The sequence below is a fragment of the Opisthocomus hoazin genome, chromosome 21 (assembly GCF_030867145.1).
Source record: "Opisthocomus hoazin isolate bOpiHoa1 chromosome 21, bOpiHoa1.hap1, whole genome shotgun sequence".
NCBI classification, from domain to species: Eukaryota; Metazoa; Chordata; class Aves; order Opisthocomiformes; family Opisthocomidae; genus Opisthocomus; species Opisthocomus hoazin.
The window spans coordinates 7,287,647-7,311,851 of NC_134434.1; the positions used below are offsets into that span (position 1 = coordinate 7,287,647).

Below are 24,205 nucleotides of genomic sequence, written 5' to 3' on the forward strand. Positions count from 1 at the left end.
GCCCAGGGACCTTCTGCCAGGGAAGAAATTTCAGCAGCCAGAAGCAGGGCAAGGTCAGACACCAAATCAGTTCGGTGCAACCCATGCCAGCTCAAGTCTGCGCACAGCAATGTCATTGAGCTTTGGGGAAAAACTTTGTGAATACGGTTGTCTAGTTCTTCTTGTACCACCCTATTTTTGGAGTTTGTTAAGTAGCAAAAGAACCAAAACTGCAAAATAAAGATGTTGCTTCAACCTGCAAAATAAGAAGGGAGGGCTGGCGTCTGGAGAGGACCCACTGGATCATCTCTTTCCAACATGACTTCCAACAGATTTCCAAGAGCTCAGAGTGAGCTGCTGAACATCTTCACACTGAGCCAAACTGAGCCAGCAAAACCCTCTGCGTTCCTCAGAAACACACCCAGACAAGCAGCATTTCTGCTGATGCCAGGTGCTCCACCAGCTCCCACCAGCTCAGAAGCTGGCCCCAACCCCTCAGTGAACAGTTCCACTTCTCGGCTGTTCCTTGCAGTGCAAACCCTCCTGGTGACCTTCCACGTGCGCAGCCAGGCCGGTGTCAGCAGACTGGCCGACCTTCAGGCTAAGACCGCTGGAAGAGCTGATCATGTTCCTCAATCACGTTTGCAAATGAGCCCTCATTTCCCACCGGCCAGGCGAGCGAGGGCACTTTGTCCCCTGAAATCCTTGTCTTTGGCCAACGACACCAACCACCGAGCAGCCCTCGCTGCAGACGCTCAATGACATCAGATTCAAGGAGTGGGTAATGAATACTGAAAGGTGTGATTGCAGCCAAGCAGGCTGGCTAATCAGCTACTGATTTTGCTCTCGTGTCCTAGATCATTTAGAAACATAATCTGGAGGTGGTGGGAGGGACAGGGGAGAACTAGCTGGAATTACTGTGGAAATGCAGTATCCCTTTCCACGTCTAAACACTGAATAATTATGGTGGTGACTCAGTTACCTCGTTATTCACCAGGCCATGGCCAAGTTCCCAAGCTAAGGAACTTGGATGTATCTTTTCCTCTGGCCCTTTTCTGCACTGGATCAAATGCAGCTCCACAGTACCACAAACCTTTCCAGGGTACTGCATTAGCAGTTGGATTGGGGAAAAAAAACCCTTTGGAATCAGTTTGGTATCTCTGCCTCCCTGAAATCATAAAACACAAATACCCATTTCCTATTCCTACCCTGCTGTAACACAGACCCATCCACCCACACGAACACAGCCAGACCAAGGCTCTCCAACTGACGCAGCTCTCAGCACGAGCAAACAGAAGAACAGCTACAGTTTGGAGATTTCTTCATCGCAGATTACCTACTCCATGGATTTTGTAAAACCATCTAACATGATGGATTACTGTGACTACGTTCAGCGATTCCACAGCAAAACAGTTTCTTTAATCTTCTGTACCAACCAAAGCACATGCTGCATGTACAGAGTACTTTATAAGTGCGCTGGCTTGTAGATGGGCTGCGTTAATAGCTGGGGTCCTGTTCTGAGGAGTTGGAGACCGCAAGGAACCATCTGGCTCATTTGGCCTCAGGGAACTATCAGTGGCTTATTGAAACTCAGAGTCCTGAGGTCACCATAGCTGGGACCTCAGCAGAGCAGGCAGCTCTCAGGAATGACTTACTACACAGCTGAAGCTACCGCCGCATCCCTCCATCGCTCCGATCTTCCTCACCCCTAACAACACCTTCCCACTAAACCAGCAACCCCACGGCACAGCCAGGGCACGGTCACTTAGCAAAGCCCTGTAAATCTCCTTGGCCAAGCTCTTTGTTTGCATGCCAGAAAAACGTGGTGGAAAGCTGATACCATGCGGAGAATTTCATCCTCTCTTTTCCGCAGACCCGTGAGCTCATCACCAGCCATGGTGTACTGGGACAGAAAACACTCCCCAAGCCACAGCCATGGGCTGTTGTCCCACCTTGTGCAAAGAAGATTAGAGACCAGGATCTTACGCTACAAGCAATGATGTTTTCCTTCTCCTAGATTTCAGCCGATCATTGCTCTCCCTCCCCTTCTTAATTATTCGAAACAATCCCTCTGCAAAAATGTTTCTGGTTTTCCGGCCCGTGAGGGTTTCCACACCTTCCCCCTCCCACAGCCGGAGGGGAGGACAGCCCTGGGATGTCAGGACGGTGAGAAAGCACACAGACCTGGGAATCACCTTCGGCAAGCCTGCATCCCTCACGACGGCTGTTTGTTTTGGACGCGAAGCCCAGTGCGTTGGGTTAGATGTTAGTCAAACTGACCTTTCCTGTTTTCTGAGTCAACGGTCTTAGATCAGGCGAGTCAGGCACAAGATGTTGAAAATTAACGAGCATCTGGGGCTGACAGAGATCTGCTCGATTGAAGAAATGGCATGTGGTGGGAGAAAACAGCCTCATTTTCTCAGCTGAGGTTAGATGAGGACCCTTCTGCTCTGCTAAAAATCCTTGCTGGAGCCACCATGAGCCGCTGCAGAAGAAAGGTCCCACAAAGCGCCGAGCAGTCCCAACCCCACCACGGAGTCAGCTGAAGGCACTCAGCATCCTGTAAGGTCAAACTCCACGTGCTGCCGGTTGCCATGCGAGGCTAATCCTGCTGATTGCCAGGACCTTGCCGGGAGGGCAGAACCGACTCTCCTGGGAGGGCTCCAACGGAGGGTGGAAGCACCAGGCAGGGAGTTAATGGGTCCTTAACGTTAAAGCTTCGTTAGCCCAATCCACCAGCTTCCCCTAAAATAGCCCAAGAGGTTCTGATATTTGCCCTAAGAGACTTCCCAGGTGGAGAAGTCTCCTCTCACACATGGACACCCTCCACACTCACCCAGTTATACTCCTGGCTTTTTGTTTCACATATGCTGCCAGACCAGTAAGACTGGATTTGATTTTCTTCGGGGGATTTTTTTTTTTTCTCTTATCCCAAAATATATCCCTCCTACCCCAGTAATACAGAAAAAATGTGGGCGTTCTCTGTGTAGTTTCAGGCAATTCTGGAGACCTCAGGTTTGTCCCCTTCTCAGGGGCTGGCGTTCAGACTGTCTCAGGGACCTCTTGGAAATTGGTTGGGACACCAAACCTGGACCGTTAGACCCCCAAAAGATAAAGGGTCTGATTCTGGACCTTAAGGTCAGTCTCTCAGCCAGCTCAGGACAAAGGGCAAGGTGAAGGACAAGCAAATCACTAATTAAAAAGCCCAGGAGGAGCTGTATGGGCAGCAGAAGACAGGAGCCTCCTTTCCTACAGACAGTCCTCGGCATCTGTGGAGTCTCTGAGGTCTAGTATAGGGGAAGCTCACATTGCCATTCTTTTTCTCAGCACTGTTTTACTGTATCTTCACAAATAACAAAAAAAAAATGGTACCTTCAACATCCTTTTTGTCGAATGTCACTGAATTTGGAGCAGGAGTTCAAGTGGAGGGTGTAAGGCACTGACGAGGGAGGAGGAGACGCCCATATACCTACAAAAGGGACGCTAAGCCTCACTAATAGGTGCAGATTGAAAAAACAAAACAAAACAAATCAAACCGTTTTCTAAAGAGCAAACATTCCCCGCTGCCAGGCCCTGGGGCCAGGGGCACAAGGACCGTCCCAGCCCAGGACTGGCAAGCAGCGCTGTCCTGGGCAGAGCTGATCCAAAATCCTCCTTTGTTTCTCAACTTGGCTCTTTTGGTTTTCTTTCCCTTCTTTTTTTTTCCCTCCCTTTTTCTTTCCTTTTCTTCTTTTTTTCCCCCTGTAAGGTAACAATACCTCCTTTCAGGCACTGCCAAAGTCCTGCTCAAGCCCACTCAGATAAGAGCTGGCAGGAAAGGTAACTGCCATCACGATTTTGGCGAACGTTAACTACCTGAGGACAGCCTGGGTGGGGGATCACAGCAGTCGGTTGCGAGCACCTGGGCTATGTTTAAAAACACCACATTAAAAGACATCTCCCTCCCCGGATCCCCCTGAATTCCCAGTAAAGTCTCTCCAGCGTAAGTGGCTGTAAAAGACAGTGCTGAGCCCGGCGGGACTAGGTCGGCAGCCCTGCTCCACGCCAAGGTACGTTCTCCTGGTGCTTCTTCTGCGGCCGTTTCATTTACTTCGCTAAAATATTATTCTTCAGCCAGAGTTTATTTTGGATAAGTGCGGCAAGTAGAATTTGTAGCCCTAAATTCTCGAGTGCAGGTTTCAGAATTAAAACTAAAAAATAAAATAAAATAATAAAGTAAAATAAAATAATAAAATCAAGTAAAATAAAATAATAAAATAAAATAAAGGATGTCTTTTTTTGCTGGGGTTTCCCGGAGAACTGCAGGCTATCACTCGCTTGCCTGGGCTATGGCAAAGAGGCATTTTGTCTGCCGCTTCTGAAGGCAGCACCTGTTTTCATCCTTTTCTTCAAAGTCAAAAATCGTTTTGTATGTTATGAGTAGGAGCCCAGGATTACGATAAAGAGTGGTTTCAGACTGACAGCAAATTAAACTGTAAGCCAAGATATATATACACCATTCGGAGACATATTTATAATAGTTTTTTTCCTAAAACCAGAAAATATAATGATATTCTGTCATGGAGTCTGAGACTTTCAGTGTTATTATTAAGACATTGCAAACATTTCTAGGTAAAAACCTGGGAGCTGGATGGTGTTCTTCTCAGAATAAGCTTTTCCCACTTAGCAGCAGGATGATTTCTTTTCTCATGTTCATGCAAAAAAAAGTACAATTTTTGCCAAGCTAAATGGCCGGCGCATATTTCTAATCCATCACAGATAGGAGAGGCAGGTAGACGGACAGGCACAGAAAAACCAGTACTCCCTGCCCTCCCGATTTCTGGTTTTCTATCACACTCCACTTCTTAATTTTCATGCGATGAGTGTTACGCTGTTTTTTTTTTTAACTGTCAGCACGCTGTTCCTGTGACAGCCGTTCCTTCTTTTATGGTAGATAAATAAAGCAAATGAAAATAGAAGGAAAATGAAATAAATTATACACTCCCAGCAAAGTTTAATTGTTAAATTTAAAAATAATAATAGTAAAAAAAAAACAACAAGCAATTCTGTTTATGGAGTAAATAGGGATTTAGAGAGAAATTCAAGCAGCACCTCCGGCCTGGCTGTCCTACCTGTTGGAGGCTCCAGGTCGGGACGGCTCCGTACGGAGACCTGGACCTCGGTATTTAAAACCAGCCTTTGATTTCAGCGCCTTTTGATCAAAGGCTCAGGGTCCTTACCCCGGCCCCTTTGGCCACCTGTCCCTGGAAGATCCCTTAATTATTCAGCACGGGGCAAAAAAGGGACAAATGGGTGAAGCGACCATGATGGGAACGTCTCAGGGCTGCAGGTCTGGCAGGGGCATCCCACCAGCCCCAGGTGCCCAGCAAGGCCACGCGGCCCCCACCACCGAAGCGGCTGCCTTCAAATTATCTTTAAATGCTTTTCCCATGGGAAAAGGAGCCTGGGAGCTGCTCGGTGCCGTGTCCCTTGCTCCCCGGGACAGAGCAACCTCAGCATCCATGGGGAGCCGGAAAACCACGTCCCACACTCAGCAGCATCCTTGGGGCAAGGAAAACACTCGGTGCTCGCTGCCAGTCCCATCCCGCCCCGAACTGATGGAGAGAGACGTCCGTGTCCAACGGCAGAGAGACCAGGGAAAAAAAGGGCCCAAATTTCGCAGAGCGAAGCCGGACCGAGGTGGTTTCAGCATCCCCTGCAGTGGGTGCCCACCGGGTGCAGGAAGGGACTCGCCCAGCAGCGAGGGAACGGGGTGGCCCTGAGCACCCCCTTCGCCTTCCCCCGCTCCCTGCAGCCCCAAGGTAGAAATACAACGCAAAATGCAAAAACCCCTTTTTATCTGAATTCTTAGACGCGTCTAAAGATTTATGTTATATGTAAAATAAAATATTTGTGTAGCATTTGGGCCCATAGCTACGCACTTGGCATACAAGAGGAACAGCGAGACACAGCTCTGCGTTTTTGCAGTATATAGGAGGGCATGCATACGTGAGTCTGTGTTTAGATATATATATATATAACTAAAACAAATCCCTGTTTATTACTCAGTAGAGAAAACTGCAGGTTTTTTACATAAATAATCCCAGTGTAAATAAACTCCCCACCCTGAGCAAACTAAAAGTGATCCCGTAGCAGATTTCTCTATTTTTCAAATAAATCATCGTTCCACCCGAACATGGACCTGGCAGCTAGAATTTCCAAATCACTCAGGAGCGGCGGTGGGATGGGGGCTGGAAACAACCCAAACAAACAATTTTACAAGTTCCAGAAGTCAAATGCTCCCCCCTCCTATATCCACCATCCCTCCCTCCACCCCCCCCCTTTTTTTTTTTAATTTCTTTTTTTAATTTGAAGAGCGGGAGGGGTGGGCGCTGCCGCGTTCGCTGGCCCATAGGAAAGCAGTGACCCAGGGACATCTGCAAGCCATTAGGACCCAGACTTCAGGTAGCTCCCAGAAACACGTGCTGGCCACATTACACCCTCCAAGTATATTTCCACAACTTTACTTCTCCAAATAAACAGTCGGGCTCTCCCTGCATTAGCAAGGAACTGCACAAACAGGTAGAGAGAATGGCAGTTTTATTCCCCCTTCCAATTCTGATGGATTTCTTGTAAGCTGTTGCTGGGCTGTGTAATTTGAACTATTGCTTGGAAAACATAATAGGGCCGGTTTAAAATTACAGCCATTTGTTTATCTGTATGTGCCTATGAAACATCATGTTCGATTTGCGCAGCGCGTTCAGTTGCTTCTGCACCATCCCCGAGCTGCCGCTTACAGGAGCGTGCGGCACAGAACAAATTGTTCAAAATAAAACTAAATATATATATATATATAAAAAAACTAGAATCCACCAAGGCTCATAATTGGGTTGAGAGATTTTTTTTTTTTAAATTTATATGCAGGTTTTATGCTTTCTAAAGCAATCCTACTTCTCTTTAACCTCGCTAAGGGCACGAGCCTTCACGATGCCACGTGCGTCCCTGCACGAGCATGGGGACAGGGGTGGCAGCGGCTGAACCCACAGCGAACACAGGCAGCGATGCCAACAGTGGGGCGCTCATCCCTTTACAAGCAAAAATGGAAAAAAATAGGTAGAAGACGATGCTGACCGCGTGTTGCCAGCATTTGCTTTAGGGGATTTTTCCTTTTCTGGAGGGCTCAGCATTGTTATGAATGAAAACGACATCTTTTGTCCTTATTACCAGAGCTTTGCTTTGAGCTTTGATCAGTTTACCCTGTTTGATTCAAACCAGATTGATTTATCTTAGCGTCTGACAGAGAACTGCTCCCAGCTCTGCCCGACGTCCACTCCAAGTGACGGCCGGGGGATGTTGTGGCTGGCAAACCAGGCAAATCCACAGCCACCCCTGATTGGGCCAGAAGAACTCACACAAGTTAAAGGTGCACCTGGGGGGGGGGGAATTAATAATAATAATAATAATAATAATAATAATATCAATATTTATCCTCTTTTTCTCCTAGGAGAAAAACCTGGCACTTTTGGGAGAGTATTTCCCTTCCACTTTAACTGAGCCTGATAAATTTTCCATTTACCCAAGTCTGCAGAGTTTCGAGCCAAACGCTGCGAGCAAATAAATAAATAAATAAACCACCCGAAAAACGTCTCGCTTTAATCTCCCGAAAAAAGCGTTTGTGAAGTCCAAGGTTGCGCGCGGTGGCTTCCAACTGCGGCAGAAGGAGCAGAACCGAGCGGCGGGGTTACGTCTATTTACTGTGACGGAGCCCGTGCTGGAGCCAGGGAGTGCGAGAAGCTCCTCTGGCGCCGCACAGCTCGGCGATCCGGACTCCGAAACCCGAGCAAGAAGAAATCCGTCCCCGGATTTCCCTCTGGGGGAGCAGCTCAGCGAACCGGGGAGCTGCTCATCAGCACCGGCATTTCTTATGAGCGAAGTTCAAAATCCCCCTCTTTCCCCCTCCTTTGCTCAGATTCTCCTATTTTTAGCATTTTCAAAACCTTTTTCCAGGGGGGGAAAAGCCTTTCTCGGATATCCAAAAGGCCACAATGCCTTTAACACCGTCTCTGAGCCCTCAGCCTACTCCTGCTCCCCCCTGGCAGGATCTGCCCCCGGCAGCTTCTTCTTCCCAGGACTCTTTTTGAAGTGGGAAATCTCGACGCTATTTGAAGCACTGTGATTTCCCCAGCCGCAATGAGCGTGCAGTTATTTAATAGCTAAAACAGACAGACGTGGTCAAATTAACGCTGGCCCCCCAGCTCAGCCCTTGTAAATAATCAGAATAATTTTACTGCAGCGCTGAGCTGCTTCTCCTGAAGCTTCTGAGATTCCTTCACTTTATCCTATACAGCGAGCCTGGCAAGGTGGTATTTTTAGGGATAAATTAAAACGCCGTGAAAGCAAATATCTTTCAGGCACTCGTCTCGGAGCCTTCAGGCTCCCTGTTACCTTGCATGCCGAAAAAAGCGGAAAAAAAATCCCCGTCCTCCAGCTTTCTCACCCACTCCCAGGTCAGTACGTGCCAAGCTGAAATCCACACAGCGTTGTCTCCGGCTCAGCCGTTAGCAGCTTTCGAGGGGGGTGTATTATCACAATGGGCCAGAGAAATAGATAGGTTTTTAAAAATTAATACAATGATGTAACTACACCACACCAAAGAATTGTTAGCTAAAGACTGAATTGTCATTCATTTTGTAAATTCATTTACGAAATGAATGACGATTCCGCCCCCAGTACATCACCGCTCAGCCACTGCTCCCGCTTTCTTTTTGTTTTTAACTGTACAGCGACCTTCTGATAACGACCTGTCAGAATGTGCCTGAGAAACGCTCGGGCTTTTGGAAAAATAAATAGATCTAGCACAAAAAGGGACAGCAGCACAGCTCTGTGCAAGGCAGAGGCTGCACACCCTGCCCGGGAGGCCGCGGCCGACGTCGCCAACAGCCCCGGTGCGAGGTCACCTCCGGAACCCTGCGTGGCATCAAGGGCCACCTGGGAAGGGGCTCGACACTGACCTCGTGTCCCGGGGACCACGGCCGGTCCCACGGCTCTTGGGCAGGTCAGCCTGGAGACCAACGCTCCATCCCTGCACCACTAACACCATCGAGATGGGGAAGAAAGATGAGATGGGAAAGATGGCTTCACGCAGTAAAGCCCTGGAAAGATGTCAGATGCCTGCCCTGGAGACTCGACCACGGCTGAGTAAAAGGCGATGGAGAAAAATGAACTAAAATGCTACCATCTTGTGCTGCCCATGAAAACGTTCGGCGGCGAGCGAGGGGTCGGCTGCCCTTCCCGGCTCACAGCCCTCGCTCATTAGCGAGGAAAAATGCGGAGCGTGCAAAGCCTGTTCGGCTGCTGGAATTATTTCGTGCTTGGTGGGATGCAGCGCAACTCTCATTTTTAATAAAATGTCATTGTTTCGAAGGGAGTGATTTTTACAGGAGGGAGCGATAATTACACCACAATTAACTGCGCTGCACCACCCCCAGGTCTTGCCTGCCGAAAGCCGCCATCCAAACCCACCGGAGCAGCCGGTCCAGGATAAATTCAACGGCACGCTCGTGTCAGGCATCCGCGCTTCGTGCCCCCGATCAGCGATCGATACGGTTTTGATATCAAAACGAAGAGCTCCGGTGCGGGAACGCCTTGGTTTCCAGCGCATCCCACGCTAGCCCAAACCCTGCGGTTCTGGTCCCGTTTCACGGCAAAGGCGAGCAGGGAAGCGTTGCTCCGGGTGGGGAGCCAGCGTCAGCCTCCCCGGGGGAGACCGAGCGGTGCCGGAGCAGGGAGGCACCGGTGTGAGGTCAGAGGGGCCGCGGTGACATCACAGCCTCCGCGGCGAAGCGAGCGCCCGCCAGCACCCAGCCCTGGGCTGGGGGGAGGGAGAGGCACCCAGGCTTGAGGAGGGAGCAGACTTCATCAGGCTCTAAGGGGGAGCTGGATCGACCCCCCCAGCTCCCACGAAACACCAGTGAAACATCGCTCATTCCGGCCCCACAGCGCTGATGCGCATCAGTAGCGTTTTTGTAAGGTTTGAGAGAAAAGAAAAAAAAAATCCCCCCCAACGGGTGCTGTTCCCTTTGCCACTGAAACTCCCGGCTCCTTCGCGCTCTGCTCAGAGGCTTGGAAAGCTCGTTTCCTAAAAACCGGTGATTTGATTTAGCACAGGGATAGGAAAAAAAAAAAACACCACATCGAACGAGGGCTATAATCCACACGCTTCTTGATAAAAAATCTTTCCTGATATCTGAGCTGGCCACTTACGATAAAACCATGTTAATTCTTTAAAAAGAAAAGAAAGCTTCCATCCTGACATAAAAGCAGCTACAGCTCGTCACTGTAAGGGACACTTCCAACCTGGCAGAACGACCGTGATTAATCAGCTTGTTCGTATTGCCTAAACAGTCCGTAGAACCGGAATTCAAAATAATAATTCAGAAATTATAAAATTATAGGCGATAACATAACTGGAGAGCTCTTTTCTATTTCTCTTTTGTTTATTGTTGAAACTTGTCAAACCACTTTCCTTTTAAAACAGATTCTTTTGCGATGAAAAGGCAGAGTCCCTTTCAGCAGACGGACTTCCAGAATGAAAAATGTTCTAATTATTATGTTTTTCATTACATCCATTATCCCCCAAAATTGTTTTTGTGTTTATCTCTGCCAATCAGCAGCAAAGCCAGGGGACAATCTGTTGTCACCAGCTTTTTCTCCTCCAGGTACATTTGTGTGGATTTTTGCGACAGCAGCTCCAGCTGAGATAAGAACCATCCCCTGCCTGAGCTTTCTTTGATGTTCCCACAACAAATACATATATTAAGAGAGATTTGTTGAGCGAAATTCCACTCACGCTCTAGCCTAGAGCTGAAATTGCCAAGGGAAAATATTTCAAAAATTATCTCCTTTAACATTTGCTACAAGTTTACCCTCTTCACTGCAAATAACGATACAAAACTCCGCGTTATCTTCCCTCGGACCACGGCACATTTAGCGAAGTAAAGATCACGTAAGGCTGTGAAAACCATCTTCGGTGTCGCAGGCAGGAGAAACCCCAAACGCTCCGGCAGAAGAAGCCCCCCCTGCTCGCAGTCCCCCTGCTCGGTCAGACGACGGCTCTGGAAACCGGACACTTACCTTCCAGCTCCCCCAGAGCAAACCCACTCTCCAAAAGTTTGCAAGCAAAAAAAAATATATATAACTCGGGGAAAGACAGCGAGAGAGACAAGCAAGGTCTACCGCGGCGATCGCTTTCAAACGCGTTTATTCAGGGCTCCTTCCCCCCGCTGCCTTTTTCCTTGGTTTCTTTTTTTTTAAAACTTTTTTTCATGTGCCATTTCCAATACCTTTAAAACTCACTTATTGACCTAACAGTGAGCAGGGATCTCACCGGGGTACAGCTACCGAGGCGGCCGCGGCCCCGGGGACTGCCCAACGCGACGAAGGCTGCGCATCCAGCCGGCTCCCGCCAAGCGCCAACTTTTCAACGCTCGAGCCGAAATGAAAAAATTCGGATTTTGCGGAGGGAGAGCTGGTCGAAGGTCTCTCCCCCCGGCGACGGGCGCTCGGGGGGTTGAGGGCACAGGGGAGGGACGCGGGGGAAGGTGGGCGGCTTGCCTCGCACGCCGCCTTCGCACCCCGGGCTGCGCGGAAATTCGCTTCTCGCCAAATCTCCCCTCTCCTTCGAACTCGAAAAGACGGGATCCGCGCTGTTTGGTGGCTCGATAACCGCTGCTCTCCCGCCAGCATCACGATGCTCAGTTCCTACGCGCACAGAAAAGCGGTTTGCTCCTAAAAATGCACACGTCGTGTCATCCACTATTAATATATATATTTGGGTTTATCGAGAGATAACCCTGTCATGCTCCAAGCGCTTGTTTGCTTTTTGTTGGGGTTTTTTTGAGGATAAAAACTCGGCAAAACTTTGGGGCTTTTTTGGGGGGGGGGGGGGGGGGCATGAGGAGAAGAGGGGGATGCGACCCGTTCTGCCCTTGCAGAGCCCCAGCCCAGAGCCGAGCCCCCCTCCCTCGCCCCGCAGCAGGGCCCAGGTCGCCGGGGCAGGACGAGACAGGGCCACCGGGCTGGAAAATAACGTTAAAAAGGGAAATTTAAGGATTTGGGGGGGGGGGGGGGGAATATTAGACGGCGGGGTGGGCTGGGCGAGGGGGGGCCGCGCCGAAGAGCACCCCCCTCCCCATCCCTAGAGAAGTGGGTTTGGGGTGTTTCGGGTTCCCCGCCCGCCCCACGCGTGTCTGCCCCACGCACAGCCCCGGCGGGGGGGGGGGGAAGGGGACGGGGGGGGCGCAGCGGGCGCGGATCCCCCCGCGCCCCCCCCCCCGCGCGCAGCGCCGTTCCTGGGCCTTTGGCGCCCCCTCTGGACGGCGCCACGCACCAGCCCGCCGGTCCCTCCACGCCGCGCTTGGAGCCGCGGCCCCCTCCGCGCTCCCCCCATCGCCGCTCCGCGCCCGCGGAGGGACCGCCCGCCCCGCGGCCCAGCGGGAGACCCGCCGCGGGTTCCCCCTCCCCGCGCTCATTCCGCAGCTCCCGGGAAGCCGCGTAGCACCTCGGCGTGTACCAACCGGCGCGGAGCCCACCCGCCACCTCCGCTCCGCACTCGCGCAAAGACCTCGCCGCTCCGCGCCCCGCCTGCCCCGTCCAACCCATCCCGCAGTCTCCCCCCCCACCCCCCAGACTCTGCGCGGCCGCTGCGCGGCTGCTGCGCGTCCGCCGGCCCCACCCCCGCGGCGGCCGCTCAGCCAATGGCGTGCGCGCCAGCCCCCGGGGGCCGCCCTCCCATTGGCGGAGCGCTCCCGGGCCGAAATCGCCGCGCAGAGTATTTATTCCCGCGCCGCGGAGCGGGCCTCAGAGCCGCGCTGGAGACCGGCGGGGCGCGACCGGCCCCACGCTGCCCGGCCCCGGCCCCACGCCGCCCACCGACGGCCACCCCGGCCCCACGCCGCCCACCAACGGCCGCCCCGGTCCCGGCCTCCCGCTGCCGCTCCGGGGGTTCCCCCCCGCCATCTCCCCCCGTCCTTTCTCTCCTTGCAAAAGTTTCTTCCCCCCCCTTTTTTTTTCTTAACTTCGAGGGGTAAGGATAAATAAGAATAAACTTTTGCAAACTTTTTTCCAGCTCGCTTCCTCCTCTCCCCGGCCGGGCTTGGCGCTGGTGGAGGCTTCGTTTCTCCTCGTTTTACTTTTTTTTTTAACCCTTCCTTAGCCACCTCATTTTTTTTTTATTATTATTTTTCATTTTTTCGTCCCCCTGTCCTCCCCCTCTGCCGCTTCCTCGCATGAATCTCCTCGACCCCTTCATGAAAATGACAGAAGAACAGGACAAATGCATCTCCGACGCCCCCAGCCCCACCATGTCGGATGACTCGGCGGGTTCCCCCTGCCCCTCGGGCTCCGGCTCGGACACGGAGAACACCCGACCCCAAGAAAACACCTTCCCCAAGGGGGACGCGGACCTGAAGAAGGAGAGCGACGAGGACAAGTTCCCGGTGTGCATCCGAGAGGCCGTCAGCCAAGTGCTGAAGGGCTACGACTGGACCCTGGTCCCCATGCCCGTCCGCGTCAACGGCTCCAGCAAGAACAAACCCCACGTCAAGAGACCCATGAACGCCTTCATGGTGTGGGCCCAGGCGGCGCGGAGGAAACTGGCCGACCAGTACCCCCACCTGCACAACGCCGAGCTCAGCAAGACGCTGGGCAAGCTCTGGAGGTGAGCGCTGGGGGGGTCGGGGTTGGGGGGTGCGGGGTCTCCTCTAGCCCACCGCAGCCGTCGGAAGAGGCGGGAGGAGGGAGGGAGAGGATGGTTTCGAGCGTGGAAAACTCGCTGAGAACTTCTGCGTGCGCTGGGAAACTCCGTTGGCGTGGGAGAAGCCGGGATAGCGGGGGGGGGAGAAGGAGCTCCCCGTGGTCGCCGTCGGGTTTCGCGAGTGGGTTCTTTCCCGGGAGCAATGCCACGGGTGGGGGGGGTAGGGGGGCTCCGCCTCGGCGTGCGTCGCTCCCCTTGTCCGGAGGAAAGGATGGGTTTTCGGGATTGCATCAGCTTGGCCCGGGAGGAGAAGCGATGCGGGGTGGGGGGGGCGGCAGGAGCCGGGCGCAGGGCGAGCACCGGGTGGGTGCGTGGGTGGGGGCGGGGGGGGGGGGGGGGTGGGGGCGTGATGAGTGGAGCATGGCTGGGTGCCCTCCGACTGCCAAAATAAGGCAGGGAGGGGAGAAAAACAGAAGGAAAGTGAGTCACCTGGCCGCTGCTTACTCCATGACTGCAGGGGGGGGGAATCCTGAAATCCTAAATTTGGGGCCGCTCTTGCAGCAGGAGGAGAAGGCAGCGAGCAAACCTGGCCCTGGGGCTGTCACCCACAGCAGCTGGGGATGGGTTGTGCACTCTTATGGGGGTCAAGGGAGGGGGGACAAGGGCTGCACCCTGCCATGACTTTTGCACCTCTCGTTTGGCCACCGAAGCGATCTGGTGGGGGGCAAGAGCGGGGTGACAACCAGCGCCTGCCCCGGACAGGGGGTTTGGCATTGCAGGGGGGGTTTGCATTGCCATTCACCCAAGGGAGAGGTTTGGGCTGGTGTTAATGCCGTAGTGGGGGGAGCCGCTAATGCCCCCCCCCCCCCCCCCATGAGCTGCAGCTGACCCCTCGCCCCCCCCATGTCCCCTCCAGGCTGCTGAACGAGAGCGAGAAGCGTCCCTTCGTGGAGGAGGCCGAGCGGCTGCGGGTGCAGCACAAGAAGGACCATCCCGACTACAAGTACCAGCCGCGGCGGAGAAAGTCAGTGAAGAACGGGCAGTCGGAGCAGGAGGAGGGCTCCGAGCAAACCCACATCTCCCCCAACGCCATCTTCAAGGCGCTGCAGGCCGATTCCCCGCAGTCGTCCTCCAGCATCAGCGAGGTGCACTCGCCCGGCGAGCACTCGGGTAGGTACTCTCGAGGTGTTGGGAGGGAGTAAGCCACAGAGAAGTGACTTACTAGGACTAGGAGAAGTTGCATCCCAAACCAGGCTGAGATTGGGGTTGGGGGGAAAGGAGAGAGACCCCGAAACGCAGTGAGAAGGGGACAGCTGCACGGGGAGAGGGGCAGAGCTGCCCACGAGGTTTGCCCGGGCACGCGAACGCTCGCCCGCGTGTGCCAGTGCCTGCGTCCGCTTCCACCCCCTCTGCCCACGGGAAACGTGAACCCGTAGTTCTCAGAAAAACCGACCAAAAGACGGCCCCGCTCTGGCGGCTGCAGCCTCGGGTGTTTCACCCAGTGTGACGGATCGGCGCTGGTAGGGCCCATGTCCGCGTTCCTCGCGCCCGGAGGTGTCAGTGTTACCCGACGCGACATGCTGTTATCCCGCGGGTTAACGATTAACGGCGTTATCGCGTCCGGCAGCACCTCGGGGAGCCCGGCCGTTGCAGGAGCAACACCTCCTTCATGCCTGTGCCTCTCCTTCCTTCCGCAGGGCAATCGCAGGGCCCCCCCACGCCCCCCACCACCCCCAAGACGGACGCGCAGCCGGGCAAGCAGGACCTGAAGAGGGAGGGCCGTCCACTGCAAGAAGGTGGCCGGCAGCCGCCCCACATCGACTTCCGAGACGTGGACATCGGCGAGCTCAGCAGCGACGTCATCTCCAACATAGAGACCTTCGATGTCAACGAGTTCGATCAGTACCTCCCCCCCAACGGCCACCCGGGGGTCCCGGCCACCCACGGGCAGCCCGGCCAGGTCACCTACACCGGCAGCTATGGCATCAGCAGCACGTCGGGCTCGCAAGCCGGGGCCGGCCACGTCTGGATGTCGAAGCAGCAGCCCCAGCCGCCGCCGCAGCCCCAGCCGCCGGCGCAGCACGGGCTGCCGGCGCTGAGCGGCGAGCAGGGCCCGGCGCAGCAGAGGACGCACATCAAGACGGAGCAGCTCAGCCCCAGCCACTACAGCGAGCAGCAGCAGCACTCCCCGCAGCAGATCAACTACAGCTCCTTCAACCTCCAGCACTACAGCTCCTCCTACCCCACCATCACCCGCTCCCAGTACGACTACACCGACCACCAGAACTCCAGCTCCTACTACAGCCACGCCGCCGGGCAGAGCAGCAGCCTCTACTCCACCTTCACCTACATGAACCCCACGCAGCGGCCCATGTACACCCCCATCGCAGACACTTCTGGGGTCCCCTCCATCCCTCAGACCCACAGCCCGCAGCACTGGGAACAGCCCGTCTACACGCAGCTCACCAGACCCTAAAGCCATTTAAAAACAACAAAAAAAGAAAAAGAAAAAATAGTTTAAAAAAAATAAAAAAAAAGCATGGAAGAAGCAACAAGAAGATCGGCGAGCTTCCTCAGACTTTCTCCTTCTTTGAGTTTAAAATAATAATTAAAAAAAGACGCTAAATTTAAAGCTGGCGGGGAGGAGGGAGAGCCTGGAGCCTTCTGCACTACAGCATCCTCCAGGAAGGGGCCAGACCGCTCCGAGAACCGGCAAAACTCGGTACAGACTTTCCAAGGACTGGACTTTTAACTCTGCTTCCAGGGCGCGGCGTGGAGACGAGATTTCGAACCAACCAGCTCAGCTGTCTTGTTCTCTGGACTTTTGTAATGATCTTTTTTTTTTTTTTAGCAGTAATTAAAAAGAAAAAAAAGGGGGGGGGCGGGAAAGAGAAAACTCAGTCCTCTGTGAGGATTATTCTCTATTTTAAATATTTTTTTAGTATGTACTGTGTATGAATCGTTACCAATTTGAGGGGATTTATACATATTTTTTAGAGATTTTTAAAAATGCTCTTATTTTTCCAACAGCTAAAAAAATGACACTTAGTGGAGCAGTCCTAGGTTCTCCTGCAGTCAGAGGTATTTTTGTATAGATAAGTGTCTTTTTCTGTAAAAATAAAAATAAAAAAGCAAAACGGCGTGCTTTTAACTTGGAACAAGGCTCCGTGAAGCGGCGAGCGTCGGGCTGAGCGATGGCCCGCTCTGCAGCGCGGGAGACGCCAGCTGAGGTTGAGCGGGGATGAGCGTGGGAGAGGCTTTATTTTTCTAACTAATAGCAAAACCAGCCAGGAGGAGATTTTTTTAACTTTATTTTTTAATAACCTTGAGCCTTAAGAAAGAAAAACAAAAAGTTTTTTTAAAAAAATTTTAAAAAGCAGCAAGGAGTGCTGTTGAGAAGCCTTAGAGCAGCCCTGTGATAATCACTTGTCCCCAGCTCTGCCATCCCTGGGGCTGGGGGGGCTGAGCTCGACCCCCTCCGGCCACCCCAGCCCTGATGCAAAACCCGTCCAGGGGCTCGTCTCTGCTTGCAGGACATCACAGATACTTTAAATTATTTATTTTGTGAGAAGAGCAGTTTATAATCACAATTTTCTTTTTTTTTTTTTCCCCTCTATTTTAAGTCCTTTCAAAAGCGATTGCATTTGTCGGAGCATTATTTGGAAGGTAACCGTGCCTGTTAAATTATGGTCTAAACTGTAACCAGTCCTTTATTTATCTCTTTAATTCTTTTTTATTATTATTATTATTATTCTTTTTGGAATCTGTGTCCTGGGTTTGTACAAACTTGTGCTCTTCCTTTTATTTTTTTTTTCTTTTGTCTTAAGGATAAACTGGAAAAAAAAAAAAAACTTTGTACAAACTGAAGATTGCAAATGTAGCGTATCACTGAATCATTTGCCTTGTTTCCTGCCTCAGCTCTCTGGGACACACGAGCTCGTGTGAGGACAGGACCCAACGCCCTGCGGGGCGGCACCGTTTGAGCCTTCCACCCCCGAAACTGGCTTGAGGTGGGGGACACTGACGTTGGTGAAGCTGTGGCTGAACAGTTAAGGATTGCTTTTTAAAAAAGACAGCAGACTTTTTTTTTTATTTAAAAAAATGATATATTTGTTAACTTTTTTTAGGGATTCAGTAGAAGAAAAAATCTTAAAGCACTCTTATAATATGGCATCTTTCTATTTCTGTATAAAAGCAGATCTTTTTAAAGTATTTCTGTAACTTAAGACCTGTCATTTAAATCATATTTTGTCTTTAGGTAAGTTTGGTTTGGTTTGTTTGCAAGATCCTTCTCTTTGTGAAACTTACCTTTTTTTTTGTATATTATTGTTTGCAATAAATATACGTTGTATTAAAAGTTAAACACCCTGTGGGTGTCTGATTTATTAAGCAAAGCCAGGGCTATGCTGAAGCCCCAGGATGGCTTTGGCTTCACTGATGGGGGGACATGGGGCATCCCCCCAGTTTTATCAGCTCAGCCTTCCCAGAGCCCCTGGAGCGTGGGAAGCCTCGGCAGGATGCTTGGGAAGCAGTGGGATTCTGAGATGGATGAAACCAGACTCATTCAGGGCTCGAGCTTCAAAGATGACATGTGAGCTCCAGCCGTCCCCAAGCCACGCTGGCCCTGTCCACTGTCACCAGTGGGCTCTGCTCTGAGCTGCTTCTGGGGGCAGCAGAGCTGCCGAAGGGGTTTGGGCTTTCAGGTTGGTCTTAGAAAATTGCAGATATCTTCCCAAAAGAGCTGAAATCCCCTGAAGAGCCAAGTGGGACATGTATCATCCTCAAAGGTCAATGTCACCACTCATCCCTGAGCCCTGCTCTCCCACAGCCCCAGAGACACCCCAGGGAGGAAAGACCCCCCCCCATCCCCCCAGCTCAGCCAGGTGTTGTTCTTCCTATCAAACCCCCCCCAGATAAATCACTGCTCCGGTCTCTAACCCCGCCGCTCCTCAGGAGCGGCTCACGGTGCTGCGGGGAATCCAGCCGGCAGCTTTGCCACCTCGTCCCACCTGCAGCATCGCTCGCCATAGCTGCGCTGAGCTGCGCCAGTCCTCTGCCCCGCTGACTACTGGCACCGGAGAGCACGCACCCGCTCCCGGGACCGTCGCAGAGGTCGCTGGTGATGGTGCGAATCTGTGTGGGTCCCCTCCCAGGGCACAGCTGCTCACATATGAAAACTTCTGCAAAAATGTCGTAACCAGACCCCAATTCTGCATGGAAGACGCTGTTAGCACACGGCAGCCGCACGCTGCAAGAGCATCCTGGGACACCTCGGGGTGCCCCCCGGCGCAGAGACCAATCTGATCAAGCCTTGCTTTGCCAATGGTTTACTCTCACCAGACTCTTCTCCTTTGCCGAAACGGCCACCGGTGACCCCAGCAGCGAGACCCCCTCCCCGGAGCTCACCGCAGGCACCTCGGGGCAGGGACCACAGCTCGCCGCAGCCCCCATGCTCATGAGCAATACAAAGCCTCCACGCCACTGTAAAATATTTACTCTCACTACAAGTAACACTTAAGCCAATTAACTGAAAGGGATTCATTTACTTTGTGCATTAGTTGGGGTCAGTGTCACTATTTACCTGTGCCGTCGGCCACCGCGGCTGGTGGGAACGCTTTGGTCCCAGCCATTTTTCTGCAGCACGTGGCGGGTTTCCCCTGCCCCGATCGGACTTTGCCCGCTGCAAGCTTTGCCTTTGCTGCTGCTTTGGAAAGAAGGACAAACGCAGCTCCCAGCATCACGGCTGGGAAGCGCCCGGGAGCTCCGGCGGGAGCTCGGCTGGCCCCTCGCTGGCACGGCACTGCCGAGAGCGGCAGCCGCCTGCGGACAAACAATTCAATAAAACAGTCGATGTCTTTCCGATGCTCGTGTGGGTGGGTTGGGCTGTCACCCAGCAACAAGCTGGAAGATGTCCCAAAAACGGGACAGCCTCTGCTGGCTTGCCTCTCCGGGGGACCCTCCGTATCCCCCCCGGTTTGCACTGGGTGCAGCAAGAGCCGGAGGGTGGGAGCGGGGACGATCCCGAGCGGGCAGTGCTGCAAGGAGCCACGGCTCAGCCCCAGATGCTCTCGGGGTCCACGATGGCATTTCTGTCCCGAGAGAGCCATGTTCAGCTCCCACCTCTCCCCCCTCCATGAGCCGGGTCCACCTTCCAGCCGGAAGCATCCCAGGGATATCTTCCTCGCAAGAAACCAGCAGAGCAAAGCTCATGACCCAACCCCAGACCTGTAATTTCTGCACTGTTTACTTATGGTGTGGGCTTGAATGCTCTCAGCCTCCGCTCGGGAAAGCCAAGCTGGACACGGGGCCCTGGGGGGGCTGAACTCTGCATGGGGGGGCCGAGGGGACGCCGAGAGAGGGAAAAATGCTGGAAAAGCTGCAAAGCTTCAGGGCACTTTGTGCTAGAAAGCAGAACAGGAGGGGTGGGGGAAGCAAAAATAAATAAATAAAATGAATTCAAGGGAACTCTGACAATGCTGCAGGGCAGGTTTGAGCCGCAGCAGATAAGCGCGGGCGCAGGGACAGATGTGTGCCGGGGCGGCTGCAATGCTGGGCGGCGGGTCGGGGAGTGCCGGCAGTGCTGAGCAGGGCGGGGGGCACCGGCGGAGCCCCCCAAGCTCCTGCAGAAAGCCTCAGGGTTGGGGCAGGGCGGTGGGCTGAGCAAGGCTGAGCCCTGCGGCCGGCTGCTTTCCCTCTCACCGTGCCGTATTTTGGCGTGGTGACGACTTTGCTTTTTAAATAGGCTCAGAAAAAAATAAGCAATTTTTTTTTTCTTTTTTTTAAAAAAAAGAATGGGGTGAAAGTTTCAAAGCGGCCCTAGGGAGCCAGTGGCACACGCCCTCTTCTACCCGGGTCCCTGTAATGCCCCGTCGTGCCGGGGCTCTACGCCCGGCCGTCCCCAGGCACACACAGCTCTGCGTGCCGGCCGCCTGCAGCGGTCTCAGCTGCTCAGAAATGCAGCTTCGATTTGCATTTCCTCAGCCAGCTGTTCATGTTGACATCGTATTAAAGCCGGGGCTTTCTCCAAGAGAGAAGGCAAGATCGCAGCCAGCTGTGCGCCGGGATCCTGGGATCGGCTGCGGCTCCCGCCCAGCTGCAGCGCTTGGGACATGTAACAGCGATATATCACAGCCGAGCCGGGCTCGCTGAGAGCCGAGCGAGATTTGCTAGGGTTTCTCTTTTCCCTTTTCAGGGCCCGGTTCCAGGAGTCAGGTGGTTAAACGAGATGGAGATTTATATATCAAAGTGAAAAGAGCAAGCTGGGTTTCCCCCGCATCTCGGCGTTGGGCTCTCTCCCGGACCACGCTCCGCAGCTGGGATTCCCCAGCCCCGGCAGGGAATTGCTGCCGCCCTAGGAGAGGTGTCACAGGGAGGGGGACAAACACAAGTCCCCCTTTCTCTGTTGACACCAGCAAAATTTGGCCAAGATGCTTGGATTTGACGCTGTAAAGATAAATCCATCTGGGAAAGGTGGGGAGAGAGGAGAGCTTTAGAGACACAAACGGGTCCAAGGAATCAGAGAGGATGCTGAAATAAAAGCTCCAAAAGTCTCTCTTGCACAAGCCTCCTACCCTGGTGTGATGAGAAGAGTGGTGGCCAGGGGTGTGGATGGCAGCACAGCTGGGATCGGAGCAGCTCACTGCTCGGGAAGCGGGTGCCGAGGATGCACGGTGCACTGCCACTGGGAACCAAGCCACTGCTGTCCCCTCCACTGTCCCCAGCTGGGCTGCCCACCCTCGCCCGGGGGCTGCACCCACCCACAAGGATGGCTCCTGCACCCACGTGCCCTGGCTCTGCAGCACCAGCTCCAACGGCACGAGAGCAGACGGCTGGATGTGACCAGGGTCACGCAACACCCGCTGCACCCAGGACCACGCGAATGGCGGAGGGAAAGGCTCCCGGAGACCCCTCCTGCTCCCCCAGCCATCTGCCCACATGGAGGGGAAGGCAAAGCCACCTCCGTGGCAGAATTAACCCCTCCAGAGCAGGAATGGGTCGTTACCGAGTGGCCGTTCGCAGCTCAAGCAGCAAAGCCCGGTGTCGCTCGCCTGCCCTGCAGACCCCCAAACTCCCAGGAACAGAACACAGACACCCCAGCCACGCACACCAGCATGGGCACAGACATGCCGTAAGTGCTACTGTGATATAATTGATCCTAAGGTGCCTCGGGGGCCATAAAGACCTCAGTTGTTAGCTCCTTGGGTTGGAGCCCACCACTTTACTACGTGTTTGTACAAGGACTACTCTAACGGGGCGCTGAGCCGCAATCGGGGTCCTGAAGTGCCATTGTAATACAAATACTAATCATGAAACAGCCATTATACAAGCAGCCCCTGCTCAGGGCTGCGCTCCGAAGGCTCGTAAACCAGGCAAGACTCTACTGAAGTCAACAGGAGCTTGGCCCACGCGCGGCGAGCTGGATCAGAGCCGCTCAGCCAACCCTGTGGCTGCGAAATTCCAATTTAATTCTGCCTATGTGTGTGTGTGTGCGTGCTTCTGTGCGCGTGTACATGCACGCGTGTAGAGGCTGAGACCATCAGTGGAGAGCAGCTTGAGCTTTGAGACCTGTTGTTTGTAGAGCTGGGGTGGGGAGGGGAGCTATTTCCCCACTAAACCAGAGTCATGTTTATAAGACGCTCCATAAAAATTGTTTGAAATAAGAAATAACAGCAACTATACGAAGGGAAGGGAAACAAGCCTCCAAATTCACATTTCTAGTTAATCACCTGCCTGGGAGCTGCTCTCAGTTTTCAGTGACAAAAACATTTTACAGGGAGAAAGCCCGAGAGCTCGGTCTGTGCAGCTTACGAGGGCTGTAACCGCAGGGCTGCGGGAGCGGAGACGCAATAACACGGCCCTTCAGCCCGGCAGAGAGAGGTGTAGCTGGGTCCAAGGGCTGCCCAAGCCAGACAGATGCAGCTATTCAGCCTGGAAAGAAGTAAAATTTTAACAAGGTCGTAGCTCCGACTTGAGGAAACCCACAGGCTGTGTAAGGTGTGGCCATCCCGAGACGGCCACGTGCAGAAAACACCCATGCGGAGTCAGAGCTGCAGAGGTACCGGCATGAGCAGTTGGCACGGTGGCAACCTGGCCCCATCCCCTGCCCTGCAGCAGCTCAGCTCCAACCCCCGGATCTGGCATCACCTCCATCATCCTCCTTAGAAATCCCATCGGGATCTCCACCCCATGGAGTCCAGACCCACCGTCCTATTTCCCAGTGTTTCAGCAGACCGTTTTAGTCCCCAGCCTGGAGTTTTCTTCAATACAAAGTGAAAATACATCTCACTCCTGGCAAGGACTGAACCCTCAGTGCTCGGGGTGGCAGCTCCAACGTGGTCCCCCAGCTCAGCACGGTAGGACCCTCCCAGGTCCCTGCATGCCCCAAGATGCATCAGCGGGAAAGGGGGGGGGGGATGGCGGGTAAAGGCAGCTTTGCATTTTATTTTCCTTCCCCCAGCGTGGGGATTAATTACACACGTTGTCTGGGCACAAACCAAGTATCACCCAGCAAAGTCTCACTCCATAAATTTTAAACTGCTAATAATAAGGCTGGACAGGAGTTTTAAAGCTTCAGTAGACAGTTTACAATTAACCTACTCCTGTCAGCTGGAAAATCACCTTACAGTGTGATTCCAGTTCACGTCTGACTCACTTTGAGTTAGAAACTGCTTTTGAAACCCAGCAAACGCATCGCGCAGAGCCAGGAGGAAGGGCCGAGGGGCAGAGTTTCAGCCCAGACCTGACCTGAAGTTCTCCTGATGTTGGGGCAGATTTTCGCCCGGCGTCCCGCAGGGCTGCCAGCACAGCCCTTGGGAGCTGGAAACCAGCCTCCCCAAGTTTTGAAGCTCTTTGGACTCATCTCAGTCAAGCTTTTATCGTTTTATTGACAAAAACCTGGCTCAACACACCTTTGACTCGGCGCTTGCAATGCAGGCGAGGGACGGGAAGATGTACGCTTTGCAGCCCCGAGCTACCAGAGATGCACAAGGGGAGATGACCCAATGCCATAGTGCCATGGAGCACAGGACATGCCCACCACACCAGCCCTGCTGCCTCCTGATTCTCCATGGGCTTCTTGCAAGCTGTCCAAACTGGGAGGTGAAATCCATGAGTTGGAGCCACCATCCCAGCAGCCACCTCCCAACTGAGCCAAGCCAACCAGGTACATATGGACATCCCTATGGCACCGTGATGGGCAGCATCCCTATAACTCAGTCACATCCGATACCCCCTTCTCCCTCTTTTACCAGCTCACTTGCAACTTTTTAAAGATAAAAAGTGCACTACGAACAAAGTACGGAGTTTCTTTGGTGAACAGCATGTGCATTTAGGGAAGCTTTGGCATCCAAAACAGCCTACTTGGAGCCTACAACCTCACAGACCGAGACCTCGGTCCCTTGTCTTTGGCCGCAGCCACAAAGTGAAGCTGCAGAAAGGTCCCATATGAAATATCTTTAAAAAGCCCTCAATAGAGAATTGCATTAGTGAGGAGTA

The 24,205-nt window shown here is 53.3% G+C and overlaps 2 protein-coding genes across 3 annotated transcripts in view; both read left to right on the forward strand.

The window, feature by feature from the left end:
* The window catches only part of RPL38 (ribosomal protein L38), a 488,213-nt gene that overhangs the window by 8,051 nt on the left and 455,957 nt on the right, over nt 1-24,205 (forward strand). The gene's annotated exons all lie outside the window — the stretch shown is intronic.
* Nucleotides 12,870-17,937, forward strand: SOX9 (SRY-box transcription factor 9). 2 transcript variants are annotated; one of them, XR_012766025.1, is made up of 4 exons: nt 12,870-13,675; nt 14,628-14,881; nt 15,409-16,537; nt 17,630-17,937. XR_012766025.1 is itself a non-coding variant. In XM_075441182.1 (3 exons), exons 1-3 carry the CDS (start codon nt 13,245-13,247, stop codon nt 16,185-16,187), a joined length of 1,464 nt encoding a protein of 487 aa, XP_075297297.1. In that variant the 5' UTR covers nt 12,870-13,244; the 3' UTR covers nt 16,188-17,937. The 2 variants fall into 2 exon arrangements, 1 of the variants encoding a protein (XP_075297297.1); XM_075441182.1 differs by having other exon boundaries at nt 15,409-17,937.